The sequence below is a fragment of the Oryzias latipes genome, chromosome 2 (genome assembly GCF_053564925.1).
Source record: "Oryzias latipes strain Hd-rR chromosome 2, Olatipes_Hd-rR_3.1".
In the NCBI taxonomy this organism is placed as follows: Eukaryota; Metazoa; Chordata; class Actinopteri; order Beloniformes; family Adrianichthyidae; genus Oryzias; species Oryzias latipes.
In genome coordinates this window covers 32,717,173-32,735,912 of record NC_136238.1, presented here as the reverse complement: position 1 = coordinate 32,735,912, position 18,740 = coordinate 32,717,173, and the positions used below count along the sequence as shown (strand labels likewise).

The following is an 18,740-nucleotide window of genomic DNA, read 5'->3' as shown; positions in this document are numbered from 1 at the left end:
GTATAACGACCCCGAGTTGGACAGAGCTGCGGGCGCCCGGCGCCCCCTTTTCTGCCAGTTGCTGGACCACAGCATATGTCAATCAGCGGTGGGCTGGTGACTGGTGGATTAGAATGGCAGTCATAAACATGTGCAACAGCTTGCAGATCCACTTTGTGCTTTTCCCACTCATGCGCTCACGTTTCATCTACGGATGAGCCCACATCTCTGCTCCCGTCATCTCACCGGCAACAGTTTCAAAACACATGATCACGTTTATTACGTTTTCATTTCACAGAGGGAAAAGTCGTTTTTTTCCTATTATTTAAATAGCCAGTTCCTAAAGTGAAAGTAATGTACATTGTGTAAAACTTTAACGTTTTATTAAAAAGAAATGGCAGTATTTATATAGGTGGGTAGATTCACAGAAAAAGCACTGAGTGAATGGACCCCTTATGACCCCATAGGGGAAGAAAAGTCATTTGAGAAGAAATGATCATTCAAACATGATTTTTTTTCCAAGTCTAAAAACTACAAACAGATTGGAGACATGGAGACATCAAAGAGGTTAAGATGGATTTTGGGTTTGATAGAGAAATCTGCTGAAAAGAACTGAACTACAAACTTAGTACCACAGACGACAAAACAGATTGTACTTTATTATCTGCTAACAATTTTCTCTTTGATCTGTTAAGGTTTCCTGTTTGTCGTTAGCTGGAGGGACTAACTAAGATCATATGATTTTAGAATGTTGTCGGCTGCACTGACCAACAATGTCTTCTATCTTTTCAACTGAAAGGGACAGAAGAGACTCTTCCAGGACACCCTGTTGATGGACTGCATGTTTGGAGAGCTTGAAGCTCAAGATAGAACCGTTGTTGAAGTGAACATACCGATAGTGGGGAGATGAATATCAGAGTCACACTGACCTGCTGACATGTGAGAGCTGTCCACACTTTGGACATGTCTTCTGTCCCTCCTCTTCCTCTGATCTCTGTTCTGTGGGTCTGTCTCTTCATGTTGGTTTCCTTCTTCATCCTGACTATCAGTTACATTAAAGCTCTCCTGTTCCTCTTTAATCTGTGGAGGTTGTGGTTCCTCCCGGTTCTCTTGAATCTGTGGAGGTTCTGGTTCCTCCTGTTCCTCTTGAATCTGTGGAGGTTGTGGTTCTTCCTGTTCCACTCTGAAGTTCCTCTGCTGGTTGCAGAGATCTTCCTCTTCAGTCATCCAATGCTGGGGGAGGACTGCAGGGAAACAAACACAACAAGGAGCATTTTATATGTTTCCAGGACTTTAGGGTTATTTCAAGCAGGAAAGGTGATGATTCCACTGATGACAGAAATAAACACACAGTACTGTCTGATAAGAACACGTCAATGATCACTCATGGATCATGTGTTCACATGTTACTGGCATCTGCATTTATGGCGCACAGTCGGGACTTGAACACACCGGGGTGTGGTTCCACTAGCACAAGCAGCTGCTCCAGATGTGTACATTGGAATCTGTACACAAGTGGCTTCTGGGCAGTTGTGGACAGATGTACACAAATATACACAAGTGGACACACTGGACCCTCCAGCAGACAGGCTGTAGGTAATAACCAAGTCCAGAGTGTGTCCTCTGTTTAGAGCAGCTGTGGGACATTTTTGAAATCTGTGAGAAATTCACAGTCATGACACCATCAATGTTGTCCACATGTCAATCAAAATCACCAATGACTGAAATCCTATTCTACCAGATGTGAAGTGAAGATAAAAATGGAGAAAAATCTTTTATAAAGCAGGACGGGGTGGGTGGTTTGTACACAGCGACAATAGTAGAGGTTTAAGCCCGGGCAATAGCCCAGGGTGCAAAGGTAACAGGGGGGGCATCCCAGTGCTTGGAAGACATTAAAAATCTGCACCACAATCAGTTTTCTATTGTCTGTTAAATCACAGACTTTGGAACGGCCTAAAACCTGTGAATTGCTGCATCTGCTGCTGCACGGTCCTGTCTTTGAGAAGGAAAAGGGGAGGGGTCGTGGGCACAGGCAGCGTGCCATCACGGCGTGCCTTTAGGTGACTCAGCTCATTCTAAAACGTCATTCTCGATTAATTATGGTAGACATTTGTATGACGCGTCTTTATTTTACATATAAATGTATTTTTGACGACTGCGTGTGGTTTAGTTGGTGTCAGTATTTGACATAAAAAGACAGCAGGTAATGCAGGAAAACAGCTGCACTTAATGAGATCATAAATAAGCTATAGATCATTTGTTAATGAAAGTATTGAGGTTTATGGAAGATTTTTTCTGTTGGTGTTGCAAAAAATAATTGGGAAACCATCAAATATTTTGAAGAAATCCCACTGATGAGTTCTTTGATTTAATTTTTTATGTTTTATAAAACCTAAAAAGTGATAATATTTCCAGGGAAATATTACCATTTGCATTATTAATATGAATCTATTATTTGTTTTGCAGCATGTTAATATTCGTATAATTTTCACAGAATATATTTTTATGGAGATCAAAATTTTATATTACTTAAGGTTTAACTTGATTTATTCTGGATTAATATTCCTTTCTGTTTTTATTCATTTTAAGTTCAGTTTTTGTGTTTTCAGCCAATGTTTATATTTTTCAGCCCGAAACCTAAGACCCCTACGACTGAGTTTGACATCCCTGAACCACATAGGTCACATACCTATGTGGTGTAGCTGCAGCTGTGGTTTCCAGATGACATCCAGCAGTCTGCGCTGACGACAGAGCTCCTGCTCGTACTGGACGATGGTTCCTTCACAGAGTCTGCAGATTTCTTCAGCAGCAGCAGCTAGTTGCTCGCTGATCAACTCTCTCAGAGACTGAAGGGAAGACATGGTTCCTGCTCGATCTTCAGCTCCAACTCCCACAAACACCGCCGTCCTCTTCACTGCAGCTCCGATCGATCATCTGCTAGTCTCACAATCACAGAGAAAAGGTCCAAACAGAAACTCTTCTCCTGGTTGGAGATTTTCCTGAAAGTTCCTGTGATCCTGCACGAGTCAGTTCTGCTCAGCTTGCAGACCAAACAGAAAAGACTCTGGCCCAGGGAATAAGTATTGAACACATGAAGAAAAGGAGGGGTAAAAAGGTCTGGCAAGCCAAGAAAGCAGCTGGAGTTTGTCAGTATTGAGAAGGTTAACCTGCCCCCTATTAGTGCAAAGTAATATCAGCTGGTATAGTCCTGATTGATGCCTTTTAAAAAGGTTTCTCACCAGCAAGGTGTTAGACAAGAAGCATTGCATGATGGGTAAAAGCAAAGAGCTGTCCAAAGACCTACGCAACCTTATTGTTACAAAACACACTGAAGGCATTGGTTACAGGCGCATTTCTAAACTTCTGAAAGTTCCAGTGAGTAACATTGGGGCCATCATCCGGAAGTGGAAAGAACACGGCATTACCATAAACCTGCCACAGCCAGGTGCTCCTCGCAAGATTTCTGACAGAGGAGTCAGAACAATCATCAGAAGGGTTCTCCAACAGCCCAGGACCACCCGTGGAGAGCTTCAGAAAGACCTGGAATCAGCAGGTACCGTTGTTTCAAAGAAAACAATAAGTAATGCACTCAACCGCCATGGCTTCCATGCACGCACACCACGCAAGACTCCATTTTTGAAGAAGAAGCATGTTGAAGCTCGTTTGGAGTTTGCGACACAACATTTGGATAAACCCATGACATTCTGGGAGAAGATGCTCTGGTCAGATGAGACCAAAATTGAACTATTCAGATGTCATAAGACACAACATGTTTGGAGGAAAAATGGCACCCACATCAACCCCAAAACACCATACCAACAGTCAAGTTTGGAGGTGGGAGTATCATGGCGTGGGGCTGTTTTTCAGCATGTGGTACTGGTAGACTTCATATCATTGAAGGAATAATGACTGGAAAAAAGTATCGAGACATTCTTGATCAGAATCTGCTGTCATCTGCCAGGCTGCTGAAGATGAAAAGAGGGTGGATCTTTCAGCAAGACAACGATCCCAAGCACACAGCCAAGGTAACACTCAACTGGTTGAAGAAAAAGAAAATAAAGCTGCTACAATGGCCCAGTCAATCACCAGACTTGAATCCAATTGAAAATCTTTGGAAAGAACTGAAGATCCGGGTTAACAGAAGAGACCCCCGGAACCTTGAAGATTTGAAGGCAGTTTGTGTGGATGAATAGGCCAAAATCACACCTGAGCAATGTATTCGACTGGTTTCTCCATACAGGAGGTGTCTTGAGGCTGTAATCACCAACAAAGGTTTTTGCACTAAGTATTAAATAAATTTCAGTAAGCGTGTTCAATACTTATTCCCTGTGCCATTTCACTTTATTACACATAACTTCATTCATGGACATAAATGTTTGGAATTCTTTCTATGTGTGCATTACTAGGGTTGATGCCGACATCTGATGAAAATTTCGTGTCAATAGCTCGATTAGAAATGTGTTTTTGAGAGAAATGTTGACGTGTTCAATTCTTATTTTCCCCGCTGTACATGGAGCGCCACAATCAAGTGGCTGGAATAATATACAGGAACATGTGTGCAGAATATGAACTGGAAACCCCAAGGTCAAAATGGGAAACACCTCCAAAGGTGGTAGAGAATGAGAGGGCAAAGATCCTGTGGGACTTCCAGATCCAGACTGATAGGATGGTAATGGCGAACCAACCAGACATTGTAGTGGTGGATAAAGAACAGAGGAAAGCCGTTTTGGTGGATGTGGCAGTGCCAAGCGATGGGAACATCAGGAAGAAGGAACATGAGAAACTGAAGAAATACCAGGGACTCAGAGAAGAACTGGAGAAAGCCTGGAAAGTGAAGGTGACAGTGGTGCCTGTGGTAATTGGAGCACTCGGGGCAGTAACCCCCAAGCTGGAGGAGTGGCTACAACAGATACCTGGAAAGACCTCAGACCTCTCAGTCCAGAAAAGCGCAGTGCTAGGAACAGTTAAGATACTGCGCAGGACCCTCAAGCTCCCAGGCCTCTGGTAGAGGACCCGAGCTTGGAGGAGAAACCACCCGCGGAGGGTGAGGGGGGCGTTTTTTTTTTTTATAAATATATATACATAATCATAGAAATTATTTTATTTTATATTGTCCAAACAGCTGGAGAGTGCCAGTATTTTTGTTATCACAAACTTCTTGTGTAACAATGACATTAAAGGATTTCTGATTCTGATTACTGATGTTTTTGTAAAGCTTTTGTAAACAACTAATTCTGATCTCTACAAGTCCTCTGTGTCTTTCGTGCATTGTAAATGAGATATACACAAACAACGCTCATGTAGCGATCAGGCTTAAATCATATGGTGGTACATACAGACAGGGCGTCAGGCTTATGAAAACATTTTTGGACAGGCGGCAAGCAGCAAATTCACAGCGCAGCAAAGGAGAGGCAGCCAAAGCGGGTAGGGTCCATAAATTGTATATTGCTGGACTGCGTGACCCCCCCCCCTCAAGTTTCAAACAGGAAATACCTGCTGGCTACAAGAAGCCAAAATCCCATTGATTCTGTAGAGAAACAAACAGCAATTGCAGCTATTACTCAGTCATTCTATTTGTTAGAATAAACATTCTTGCTCTGGTGTCTTTTTTTTAAAGTTCTTGATAATCCCATTTTTTTCATGAAATTCTTGTCTTTATCATCAGTTATTCAAGTCATAAACTGATCAGTCTTTTATGGAGGCATCAGGCATAAGAATGTGGCCCCCACCCGATTGTTTGATTGACAGATTTTCCTGAGCTGTTTTCAGTGAAAGGATGTCGACAGTAGTTGCCCCCGAAACGTTACTCAGAGTGACTTGGGCCAATCTCTGTCAACTGGCTCCAAATGGCGTTGCCTGCAGTGCGGAGAAATGTCGACTAAATTGGCTTCATTTCATTGGATCCTGAAATAAGGCATTTTATATAGGGGATGTCCCAGCTGGCTTTGTCCATGTCTTTTTACGGTTTATAGTAGGACCCAGCCTGCTATGACCCAACCCCCATGGACCCCCAACAGCTTCTCTTAAATAAATGACCACAAGTCAACATTTTTTACGTCTGACTTTGACTGTTAACACGGTTAAAAAAGGGCAATCTATTGACAAGACAATAAACTAAAATCATGTATTATCGAATGAATCTGCTTTCATGTTACTTTCCTCCTTAGAAATGTAATGTTACATCAAAATGAAAGAGCAACTCCTATTATATTACAGTCACTCAGCAACCCCTAAGCTACTGCAGGGAAAAATCCTGGAGTTGCTCCTGCACTGTTGGTAGACATCTAATGGAGAGGCAAAATATAATGGTCTCTGGATGTCCAGTAGACATCTATTATTGATGTCTGTGAGTTATCTAACAGACATCTTGTCCCCGGTAGGTCGGAACATGTCCAGATTCTTCAGCAGAGTTTCTCTCTGTGCAAGTTTCTACATGCAGGAGCAGCAAAAATCTGCAGTCATTACGTCACCAACAGCAGCTTGATGAAAAAGATTTTCTCACATACTTCAGTTACTGATATGGGATCAGCAAACAAACCAAAGCTCTGCTTTTGCAGGTTTCTACATGCAGAAGCAGCAGCAGAGGTCAACAAGTCACCAACAGCAGCTTGATGAAAAAGACTGTTTTTTAACTCTGGAGTCTAACCTTGTCAAACAAACTCCTGGAATGGTGTTTTCCTAAAAAGGTTCAAGGTTACGTAAAAAAGATTTTCTGAGAAAGAAGACGAAGACTTTCACATCACATAAACAAAAAAACAAATATTTCAGCTCAGATGGAACTTCACTAATATGGTAAAATACACATTTGTTGAAGTTGACATAAAGGGATTGGTTTGTTATACAGCCAAATTTTAAGGAGTTTTTTATTTTGTTTTACAGATTTTGAGTCTCAATGTTTGTCACCATGGAAACAGTTTTTTGTTTCAGTGCAACAGTAATCAGATTTATCTGCAGAAATCTTTTCTGTTAAAAAGCTGAGTTTTCCTTCTAATGATGAACATGTCTGCTTAAGCTTCCAGTCTGCAGCTGATTCTGCAGAAAAGGGTGATGCATCAGATCCAGACCATAATAATCAGTGCACAGCCTTTGAGTAGCACATAGAGGAAACAGCTGTCATCATTCTACAGCTCACTGACTGCATCACATCAAGAACTGCAACAGTTGAAGTCAGAAAACTTTATTGACTGAAACGCTACAACAGTTCAAACTTCCCATGTTGTTTACAGCTTTTTTCTCCTCTGCTTCAGTTACACACAGGGATCAGTAAATCCCAGAAGATCAGAGAACAACCTAGACCTATTTTAGCATTTTTGCTTTTAGGAAGTGATTTTTAATATTTTGACACAACACCTTCATCACGAGAAGACGACAGAAAACTACAAAGACTCACCGGAATGGAAGAAGAAATCAGGAGTAACTTTCGTATCTCTTTCTCCTCGGTCAAACTCATCTTTCTCTTTGCTGGTTCTTCAAAGCTTGGGAAGAACTTCTCCTCCTCCTCCTCCTCCTCCCACCACATACAAGAAATCCCCTAAATTCTTCAGTTTGCAGTCAACAAGCAGCTGTGATAAAAAGAAGACTGTTTTTCCCCTCATCCACCATCTCTAACATCCCACTCTCTGTCTCTCTCTTCTTTTCCTTTTCAGTCCAGTCTAACAAGGAATGCATATAAATCGAATTATTTTAACTAAAAAATACAAAAGGGGTTTATACAAATACACTCTGTTCATCTGAGGATCCATAAACCTCTATTGTAACAGTAAAATCTGTCTAACAGAAGATACCTTCAGTTCTGATCTGCCAGTTCAGCTGTTTGACAGGACAAGTTTAAAAAAAGACTGTTTAAGCTTTGAGGGTCTCTAAACTGAAACTGTAACTGGAATCCCTCATGGACAATCCTCTTCATCATCATAATCTTCTGCATGAAACCGTGGGGACACTGAGCTGCTCCTTTAGTCAGAGACTGAAACCCCCTCGCTGCTCAAAGAAACGCTTTTTACAGATCTTTCCTCCTAAGGCTATGTTCACACTGCAGGCTGAAACGACCGAAACGTCCGATTTTTTTGCCCTTGGGTATGTGGTCCTGAATCCCATTCGTATCCGATCTTTTCAAATGCGACCTCTGTCTGAACGGCCAGGCCACATCTATCCGACCCGTATGTCATTGATACCTTACTTACGGTGGCCGGGAGGTGCAAAACACGCTTACATTTAAGATTCAGCAACAGCAAATCCCAGTACACATGAACAAATCATGAAACACAACAGCAAATACTGAAACACAACAGCAAATCACGAAACACAACAGCGAATACTGAAACACAACAGCAAATCATGAAACACAACAGCAAATCACGAAACACAACAGCAAATCACGAAACACAACAGCAAATCACGAAACACAACATCAAATCATGAAACACAACAGCAAATACGGAAACACAACAGCAAATCACGAAACACAACAGCAAATACTGAAACAACAGCAAATCATGAGACACAACAGCAAATCACGAAACACAACAGCAAATACTGAAACACAACAGCAAATACTGAAACACAACAGCAAATCATGAACACAACAGCAAATACGGAAACACAACAGCAAATCATGAAACACAACAGCAAATCACGAAACACAACAGCAAATACTGAAACACAACAGAAAATCACGAAATACAACAGCAAGAACTGAAACACAACATGAAATCATGAAACACAACAGCAAATCATGAAACAAAACAGCAAATCACGAAACACAACAGCAAATACTGAAACACAACAGCAAACTAATTGTGTATGATTTTTTAAATGTTATTAATTACTGTTTTCTTTATGTGGACATTTTAAATACATGAAACAGTCCTGAAGCATTCTTGCTAGAGTGGTCTTAACGGAGAGGGAATACCCTTAATACCGGAAAAGCAAAAACTTTACCTTCTTAAACGTTGTTGTAATTTTTATTGTAGTAATACAATTGAAGAAATGCTTTTGGACTGTCTCAAGTATTGAAAATGTCCACATAAAAAAGACAGTAATAGGGAAATGTAAAAAATAATACACAATTAGTTCTATGTTACGTCACTTCTGGGACTCAGGACGTTCCGTTTCTGTTAGACGCCGTTTCTCCGCTTTCCTTTTTGTGTTTCTGTATTTTTTCATTTGTATCGAGATTGTTTTTGTAATTCAGTATTTGTTAGTTTTCATCTCTGTCATGTGTTCCGTGGTTTGCTGTTGTGTTTCAGTATTTGCTATTGTGTTTCGTGATTTGCTGTTGTGTTTCAGTATTTGCTGTTGTGTTTCGTGATTTGCAGTTGTGTTTCAGTATTTGCTGTTGTGTTGCGGTATTTGCTGTTGTGTTTCGTGATTTGCAGTTGTGTTTCAGTATTTGCTGTTGTGTTTCATGAGTTGCTGTTGTGTTTCAGTATTTGCTGTTGTGTTTCATGATTTGCTGTTGTGTTTCCGTATTTGCTGTTGTGTTTTAGTATTTGCTATTGTGTTTCGTGATTTGCTGTTGTGTTTCATGATTTGCTGTTGTGTTTCGTGATTTGCTGTTGTGTTTCAGTATTTGCTGTTGTGTTTCATGATTTGCTGTTATGTTTCATGATTTGCAGTTGTGTTTCATGATTTGCTGTTGTGTTTCGTGATTTGCTGTTGTGTTTCGTGATTTGCTGTTGTGTTTCGTGATTTGCTGTTGTGTTTCATGATTTGCTGTTGTGTTTCAGTATTCGCTGTTGTGTTTCGTGATTTGCTGTTGTGTTTCAGTATTTGCTGTTGTGTTTCATGATTTGTTCATGTGTACTGGGATTTGCTGTTGCTGTATCTTAAATGTAAGCGTGTCTTGCACCTCTCGGCCACCGTACTTACAGACGTAATCATTCTGCGTTGAAGTAGGCTGGAACGAGAACATAAACATCAACCACGGCGGACGATGATGCTGAGACCAGTCAGTGGAAGGGAAGCTCCTGCAACGTATGTGTTACACTCCCGCAATATGTATGTCCACTCCCGTCCGCACCCGCAAAACTCTGAAAATTTATTCCGGCACAATATTAGAGATGCATTGATTTTGTGTCTTCTTCTGTCCCGCAGGAAAAAAAAAACGAATTTGTATTGATATTATTAAAGAGATTCAAGGAGTGTTATTTTATTTTGTTTTTGTTTCTCTGGCCTGGATGTAAAAAAAAAAAAAAAACAATTGAGAAACTTCTCCAAAAGTCAAACTTTCCTTGCTCAGCTTTTGTGCTGTAAATCAGCGGTCCCCAACCTTTATTGCGCCACGGACCGGTTTGATGTCTGGCAAAATTCTCACGGACCGGTATGTTCTATGTGGCGGACACACTCTGCAACAATGCTGCAATAAAGGCAGAGACATGTGATAAGACCTACTCTGCACTTTGATTTTGACACGCTATACATTGTACATCGCACAGGTGTCATCATCTTCTCCCCTTCCCACAATCATGGTGCTAAAAAGAAGTAAACACAACAGGAAGAAATAACTAAGGTTGAAACAACATAACTGCTGATGAAAGGACCCGTAGGCAAAAAAAACACCCATGCTCAACCCTATTTTGACCAAAGCAGGCAAAGGGGATTGATTTAATTCCCTGTGATGCCAGCTCCCACAGTAACCCCTGCAGCCTGTGGAACTCTGACAGCAGACCAAACGTGCAAGCGACACTAACACCAACACTGCTGGCTGGGCCTTTTCCACTTGGCAAAGAAACTTTCCAAAGACGTTTGTTTTATTTTCATTTAGCTAGTTCCTGGGTTTTATTTTAGCGGTATCCTATCACGTGACTGAGACGAGCAAATTGACCTGCGTCAAGAGTAACATAGAGGGATGTAACAGAGAATCGGGCAATTTGTCTAAATAAAACATCTTTCAGATTCCGGAATAAATAAAACGGAAGTCATGTAAGTTATTTTATTTTTTCTGTGCGGCCCGGTACCTCGGTCTGCGGACCAAGGGTTATGCTGTAAATACCTTGTTTGAGGTTGTTTTCTACATCGTCTATTGACATGTTTTCCATCATGTTGCAAGGCAACATCCCTATATCCCGCTGTTTTTTTTTGGGTGCCCATTCCCGCCCGCAGCAAAATTCCAACCGCGCGCTCCGGCGAGATTTGCGTTAGGTCCCACCGGACCCGATCCCAATGCAGCCCTCTAGTACAGACAATCCTGGCTCCAATGCCTTCTTCACCGTTGAGGATTCTTCTGCGCATGTGGGTCACTTATGGGTCATTTCACGGTCACACAGAAGATCACCAAAGTTCGTATTTAATTGGAAATGTGAACGGCCTTGCAAAAAAATCTGGAAAAAAAAAATCGGAATTGAGCATTAATTCGTGCAGTGTGAACGTAGTCTGATAGACTCTACTACGCCTCTTGGACACGTCAGTCTTTTATTTATTGTAATTTAGTGTTTTTATTTTTGCTGTTGAATTCTAGTGGCCCTATGCACAGTGGTTAGCACTCTTGCCTCACAGCAAGAAGGCCCCTGGTTCAAATCCCGGCTGGGGGACCTGAAACAGAACAACAACGGGGGACCTTTCTATATGGAGTTTGCATGTTCTTGTTGCATGCGCGGGTTCTCTCCGGGGTATCCAGCTTCTCCCACCGTCCAAAAACATGCTGCATAGGTTAATTGGTCACTCTAAATTGTCCCTAGGTGTGAGTGTGAGAGTGAATGGGTATGTGGTTGTGGACATTCTAGCAGCCATGGGAGGGGGACCACTGCCAAGTAGCCCCCCCCCCAGGTGCATCACAGGCTAAACCCCCAACCCCCTCACCCTAATATGAGATTATATGAGGAAGGGGGTAAGTTGGGGACAGCTGGTAGACTGTCAGCAGACTGACAGCAGCTCTTTAGCTCCACAAAGAAAACTCTGCAGTTTCCCAAAAACCTCCTGAAGCAGAAAAACCAGGAGACTTCCTGTCTGTCTGTCTGTCAGTGTTGGAGTCTTCCTCCATCTTCAAATGATGAAGGTTTCTGCTTTGGAACATTCCAGAAAGCCTTTTGAAAGCCTCCTGATGATGCTGGAGGACAGGGAGGAGCGCAGGAGGATGCAGGAGCTCCCAGAGGAGGAGAGGCAGGAGGAGCAGAGGGAGCGGCTGCTGGAGCAGAAGCAGCTGCAGACGCACTTTTGGCTCTGGGCTTCAAACTTTGATCAGGAGGAAGAGGAGGAGCTAAAGAGGAGCAGGAATGCTGGGAGTGGGACTGGAATTCAGACTGAATCCAACATTTAGGGAGAAAAATTGAGTCTTCCAGAAATAAATCCATGTTTCAGAAACGGGAACAACTGGCAACAACTGGGGTTTGGATGAGGACAAGAACCGCTTAGCTGTGGTGGAGCGGTCCCCTCCTGTGATGCTGCATTTGGCTGTCTATGCGGCTGTTCATCCATCGTATTCACGTTCACATGATCTGGTACGCCCTCCGTCATCGCCAATCATTGGCCAATCACTGTTTCCCTGTAACCAAGGTTTTACAACAAGACCAATGATTGGCTGCAAAGCATGCTGGGAAACGTGACGTACTGCTATTGTTGTTATGCTGCGAGCTAAAGGTAAGTGCATTAGGCAAAGCAGCAAGGTTAATATGATATTTTTCAGATTTTCATCGAGACAATAACAGATCGATCATTCTTGCTTTAATTTTTACCCCTATTAAATGCTCACAGAGACACGGAAGTAGCGGCAGGAAGCGGCTTTTGCCGCAAGATGACGGAGGGCGTACCAGATCATGTGCATGAACGTGAATACGATGGATGCATTTGTGCTTTTTAAAATAAATAAATCTGTTCTCTAAACATCCTCCGTATCTTCAATGCAATGTAATGAGACTCAGACAGACAGAAATGTGAAGGTATCTGCTGTAAATATGACGTAAATTAATAACAGGATAAATGATCGGCTAGTCAGTTAGCATGTATCCTTATAGCCTTCGAATGTAAAGCAACTGACTGCTAAAGTTAATAAAAGACAAGTCCTGAATATTATTATTCTTATTCGACCCTAAACTACAATATCAGCTGTCTGTCAACCGACCAGCCAGTTGCCCAAATGCCGGCATACATCAAAGAGCTCTGCGGCGGCGCTAGTAGTAGCTTGCAGGAGTTATCGTATGACAAAGCAGCCTAGTTATCATAAATCTTTTGATATTTTTCTTATATTCATTGAGACGGTAATAAAGTGATCATTTTTGTTTTTCATGTTCCTTTTTTGAACGAATATGGGTCACAGAGACACGGAAGTTACCGCTGAAAGCGGCTTTTGCCGGCGTACAGAGAGCACATCCGCGTGAATGACTTATGACGTGAATCTGTGGGAACAAGATATATTTTAATATCTTAATGTCAGGACACGGGCTCCGTAAAATTAAGTAAATTTCTCTATTGTTTTTTCACTGTAATAAGAATTTCTTAACTATTGCTTGTCTTTGTTATTAACTAGCCAATTTAATGTTTATTTATAGTCGTAATTATTCTCTTTAGAAACAGTTTTTTAGGATCTTTTTTGCTTGAAATTTTTTATTTTTATCTTACTTGTTTACTTAAGAATTTTTTTTTCATTACTGTAGTTTGGAAATACAATACATGAATGAGATCAGGTTTAGTTAGTCTCATATGCGTTTTGTAGTCAAATCTGAACATTGGAATGGGACACAGTGTGATGACGTCACAACAGCTCTCTAAACGTTTTCTTCGATACATTTTTTCCATTTTGATTTTCTTTTCTTTATTATCTCCTGAAGTAAAACTGTTTAAAAAACATTTGAAGCTTTTTAGAACATATTGAGGTTCTTTTAAGCAGTTTATACGTTTCTTTTTAAATAAAGTTTCTGCACGTGACCCGGAAGTAAAAAGCACCAGGCGCTAGCAGCGTTAGTTAATTAGCAGGCTAGCAGCGTTAGCTTGTGTTGAGAGGAAGGTGGTGTTTTTTGGGGACGTTTGTGAGGTTTTTGGACAGAAAGGACGATGCGTGGTTCGCGTGGGAACTCTCAGCATTTTCCAAAGTGTCGTAAATGAGTGAAGAAGTGTTGAACGGAAAGACAACTTGGATTGCTGTGATTGTGAGACTAGCAGATGATCGATCGGAGCTGCAGTGAAGAGGATGGCGGTGTTTGTGGGAGTTGGAGCTGAAGATCGGTCGTCATATTTATAGATTGATTTAGCTTAAATAACACAATTCAAAGCAGACAAAACTATAAATATAAACATCCAGGTGGCAGATCAAATTTTCATTACAAAAAGTTAAAACACATGAAATTAAAAAAAAGAAAAAGTTAATGTCAGGAACGTCTGTAGAAATGTTAAACTAAAGGGTAAAAATACAATGAAAATGATTAAATTTTTTGAAATTAATAAGACTATAATAAAGCAGTTTTTTTCTAAACACCACATTCTAAAGTATTTCATCAAGCTCCATCTGCGATTGTATGTTTGTGGACATTAAGTTGTTATCCGGGGGCCAGAGTTGGTGAAATCGAGGGGAACCTTAGGATGTTAGCTCAGAGTAAGTCCAGGTTCCGTCGAGTCGTGATTCACGCAGGCGGTAATGATGCCCGACGGAGACAATCAGAGGTGGTTAAGTTAAACGTAGCTTCAGTGTGTAAACTTGTTAAGTCGATGTCAGACACTGTAATTTTCTCTGGTCCCCTGCCGAACTTAGTCAATGATGAAATGTACAGCCACTTTTCTTCATTTAACCGCTGGCTTTCTAGATGGTGCCCAGACAACGGCGTTGGTTTTGTGGATAATTGGAGTGCCTTTTGGGGGGAAGTCCGGTCTCATGCGGAGAGATGGCGTCCATCCTGATTCTCCCGAGCACATTTTTAGTGCAAGGGGTGTAGACTTCCAACAAACTTAATCCTGATTTGTGACAGTAGTTGACATTGAAATGTTGACTCAGACAAATCATATGTTAACTGTTGTCATCTGGCTCCATCCATATGCATCAGGAAAATGGCAGCTGAATTGACTTCTTTTGGTTGGAGCTGAAAGTAAGAAATTTTTTATGGGAAACATCACACTGGCTCGGTCCAGATCACTTAAACAATCAGTGGGTCCTCCTTTGGTTTCTGTCTTTGTCTGCACCTGTGCAGACTTCCTGTAGAGGTCAGAATTGGACAAAAACAAGTGGAAGAACATCAACACTATAGAAAAACAAACAAATTTCTATGCAGAATACAAAAACTCAGAACTCAGTCCTGAGTTCAGCAGTCAGAACTGGACCTGGGGAGTCCAGCTTTGGAACCTGCAGAGAACCAACAAACAGCAGAAACCCACACTGTTGGAAAGACTTCACACTTCTGACTGATGTTCATGTCCACTTTATTCTTCACAGATTGGAACAGAACAATGAGAACCAAAAAGAACAGAGGAACAGTTCTAATGTCTACTAGAAAACATGAATCACAAGAACCCCAGACACAAACACCATTCTGGCTCTTTATCCGCCTCTTCCTGAATACATTTTTACTTAATTCTTTCTTCACTAAACTTTTATTTGCTTGGAAGACTAAACAAAATATAAACTATATATTTTTTATATTTAAAACAATATTGAAATGTTCACGAACCACATAGTGTTAGATTTAGAGATGTATAGAATAATTTTAGTTTCGCCATGGTAACACAGACTTACACAACATTATTTTAGCTTATACCACTGTCTGGGTAAATACTTGATTCTGATTGGCTGCTGGGTGTAGAATTAAAAGTGATAATCCAGTCATAACCGCAGGCCTAAAAATGAAGTTCCGGTCACATAGATTTAATGTTCTATATAACTGCACTGGCATCTTTACCACCACCTTTAGCTTCCTCATCTGGACAAAAATTAGGGGTAAGATGCGAACTTTATCTCTGAACTGATGCTTCATTTACCACATTTTTGTTTGCTGCTGTAGCCAAAATCAGTTTAGCACATCATGTAACAAATAGTCCCCTTTTTGTGACACAATTTAAATACAAAAAAAAACAACAATAAACTACCAAAAACTAATTGAATAGTTATTCTTTTTGCAAGTGGCCATGGAATAAGCAGGTTAATGGTCTTCAAAATGTGCGTTAAGAGAAATGAACACATTTTACAGAAGCAAGGCAACACACTTCCACGGTGTAGAAAAATGCACACTGAGTCTGTCAGTGTCCCTTACATAAAAAACAACCACAATGTATAACTCAAAAACGTTTAACAATATCACAAAAGTACAAAAATCTACTAAGAAATATCAACCAACAAAAATGGAACATTATCAACATTTCTCTAAAAATCAAATCTATTAATTTCATGAAGTTAAATATCTTAAAAAGTGAAACTCCATTATGTTTAGAATCAATACACAATCCCTTATTTGAGATATGTGATCACAGTGGCGTATAGATGACAAACACCTAAAAATATTGTCACAGAATCAGAAAAAAATGTTTTCAAGACTCATGTCAGATTTCAGAAAAACTGTTCACTTCAATGCATCCAATAATCAGTTCTGCCTCCTTATTACCGAGTAACTGCATCAATGTGGTCTGGAGGCCATCAGCCTATGTACATCTAATGAAAGATCAGGCTGCTTTGATAGCTGACCAGTTTCTCTTCTGCATGCGTCCTCTTGTTTTAAGGTCAACTACATAACTAAAACTTTTATTACATACTTTACACAAAAAAGGGTCATTTGAGACTAAATACATCATAAAAACTTGTTTTATATTGTTTACAAAGAAAAGGTTTCTCTCCTGTGAGTTCTCATGTGTCTTTTGACATGAGATGACAAACGAAAACTTTTTTCACATTCTTTACACGAAAAAGGCTTCTCTCCTGTGTGAGTTCTCATGTGTTTTTTAAGATCAGATACATGACTAAAACGTTTATCACATTCTACACAAGAAAAAGGCTTCTCTCCTGTATGAGTTCTCATGTGTCTTTTGAGATGAGATATTTGATTAAAACTTTTTTTACATTCTTTACAAGAAAAAGGCTTTTCGCCTGTGTGAGTTCTCATATGTGTTGTGAGATTAGATGCAAAACTAAAATTTTTATCACATTCTTTACAAGAAAAAGGCTTCTCTCCTGTGTGAGTTCTCATGTGTTTTTTAAGATCAGATACATGACTAAAACGTTTATCACATTCTTTACAAGAAAAAGGCTTCTCTCCTGTATGAGTTCTCATGTGTGTTGTGAGATTAGATAAACAAGTAAAACTTTTATCACATTCTTTATGAGAAAAAGGCTTTTCTCCTGTGTGAGATCTCATGTGTCTTTTGAGATGAGATATTTGATTAAAACTTTTTTTACATTCTTTACAAGAAAAAGGCTTTTCGCCTGTGTGAGTTCTCATATGTGTTGTGAGATTAGATGCAAAACTAAAACTTTTATCACATTCTTTACAAGAAAAAGGCTTCTCTCCTGTGTGAGTTCTCATGTGTTTTTTAAGATCAGATACATGACTAAAACGTTTATCACATTCTTTACAAGAAAAAGGCTTCTCTCCTGTATGAGTTCTCATGTGTGTTGTGAGATTAGATAAACAAGTAAAACTTTTATCACATTCTTTACAAGAAAAAGGCTTTTCTCCTGTGTGAGTTCTCATGTGTGTTTTGAGATGAGATATTTGATTAAAACTTTTTTTACATTCTTTACAAGAAAAAGGCTTTTCGCCTGTGTGAGTTCTCATGTGTGTTGTGAGATAAGATACACAACTAAAACTTTTATCACATTCTTTACAAGAAAAAGGCTTCTCTCCTGTGTGAGTTCTCATATGTGTTGTGAGATTAGATGCAGTACTAAAACTTTTATCACATTCTTTACAAGAAAAAGGCTTTTCTCCTGTGTGAGTTCTCATGTGTACTTTGAGATCATAAATATAAGTAAAACCTTTGTCACATTCTTTGCAGGAAAAACGGGTTTCTCCTGTGTGACTTCTTATGTGTGTTGTGAGATTAGATGCACTACTAAAACTTTTATCACATTCTTTACAAGAAAAAGGCTCCTCTCCTGTGTGAGTTCTCATGTGTCTTTTGAGATGCGATAAATAACGAAAATCTTTTTTACATACTTTACAAGAAAAAGGCTTCTCTCCTGTATGAGTTCTCATGTGTGTTTTGAGATGAGATAAATAACTAAAACTCTTCTTCAGATCTCTGTTCTGTGGGTCTGTGTCTTCATCTGTAGTTGATGTTGATTCTGTCCCTTCATCTGTAGTTGATGTTGATTCTTCATGTTGGTTTCCTTCTTCATCCTGACTATCAGTTACATTAAAGCTCTGCTGATTCTTTAGATCTGCTTTACTGTTCTCATCTTCCTCATAAGTAGGAATCTCCATCAAGGTATCAGTCTCCTGCTTCAGATCAAGCTGATCTTCCTCCTGACTGAAGAGCTCATCTTTAATCTGTGGAAGTTGTTGTTCTACTTGTTCCTCTTTAATCTGTAGAGGTTCTGGTTCCTGCAGTCCCCCTTTAATTTGTTGGGTATCTGGTTCCTGCAGTTCCTCTTTAATCTCTGAAGGTTCTTGTTCTTCATGTTCCTCTTTAATCTGTGGAGGTTTTGGTTCTCCATGTTCCTCTTTAATTTGACAAGGCTTTGTTTCCCCCTGTTCCATTCTTAAAGTGCTCTGTTGGTTGCACAGATCCTCTTCACTTGCATAATGCTGAGGGAGGACTGCAGGGACAAAAAGACAAAAAAGGAGACCTTTAATACTTTTAAAGGTCTTTGTGTATTGTCAAGAAATAGCCTGTCTTAGTTCCCTTTCACAGTT

At 40.2% G+C, this 18,740-nt stretch overlaps 1 protein-coding gene across 7 annotated transcripts in view; it reads right to left on the bottom strand.

Moving 5' to 3' along the window:
- LOC144981319 (uncharacterized) overlaps positions 1–18,740 on the bottom strand; it is a 75,400-nt gene that overhangs the window by 5,981 nt on the left and 50,679 nt on the right. For 4 of the 7 annotated variants that reach the window (XM_078934946.1, XM_078934953.1, XM_078934957.1 and 1 more), the window contains one exon: positions 15,302–18,643. In XM_078934946.1, coding sequence (XP_078791072.1) covers positions 16,701–18,643 — 1,943 coding nt within the window. In that variant the 3' untranslated portion in view covers positions 15,302–16,700. Of the gene's footprint in view, positions 1–908; positions 1,224–2,668; positions 3,795–15,301; positions 18,644–18,740 lie in introns of those variants that run through there. The other 3 variants (XM_078934962.1, XR_013650642.1, XM_078934965.1) reach the window with 3 other exon arrangements.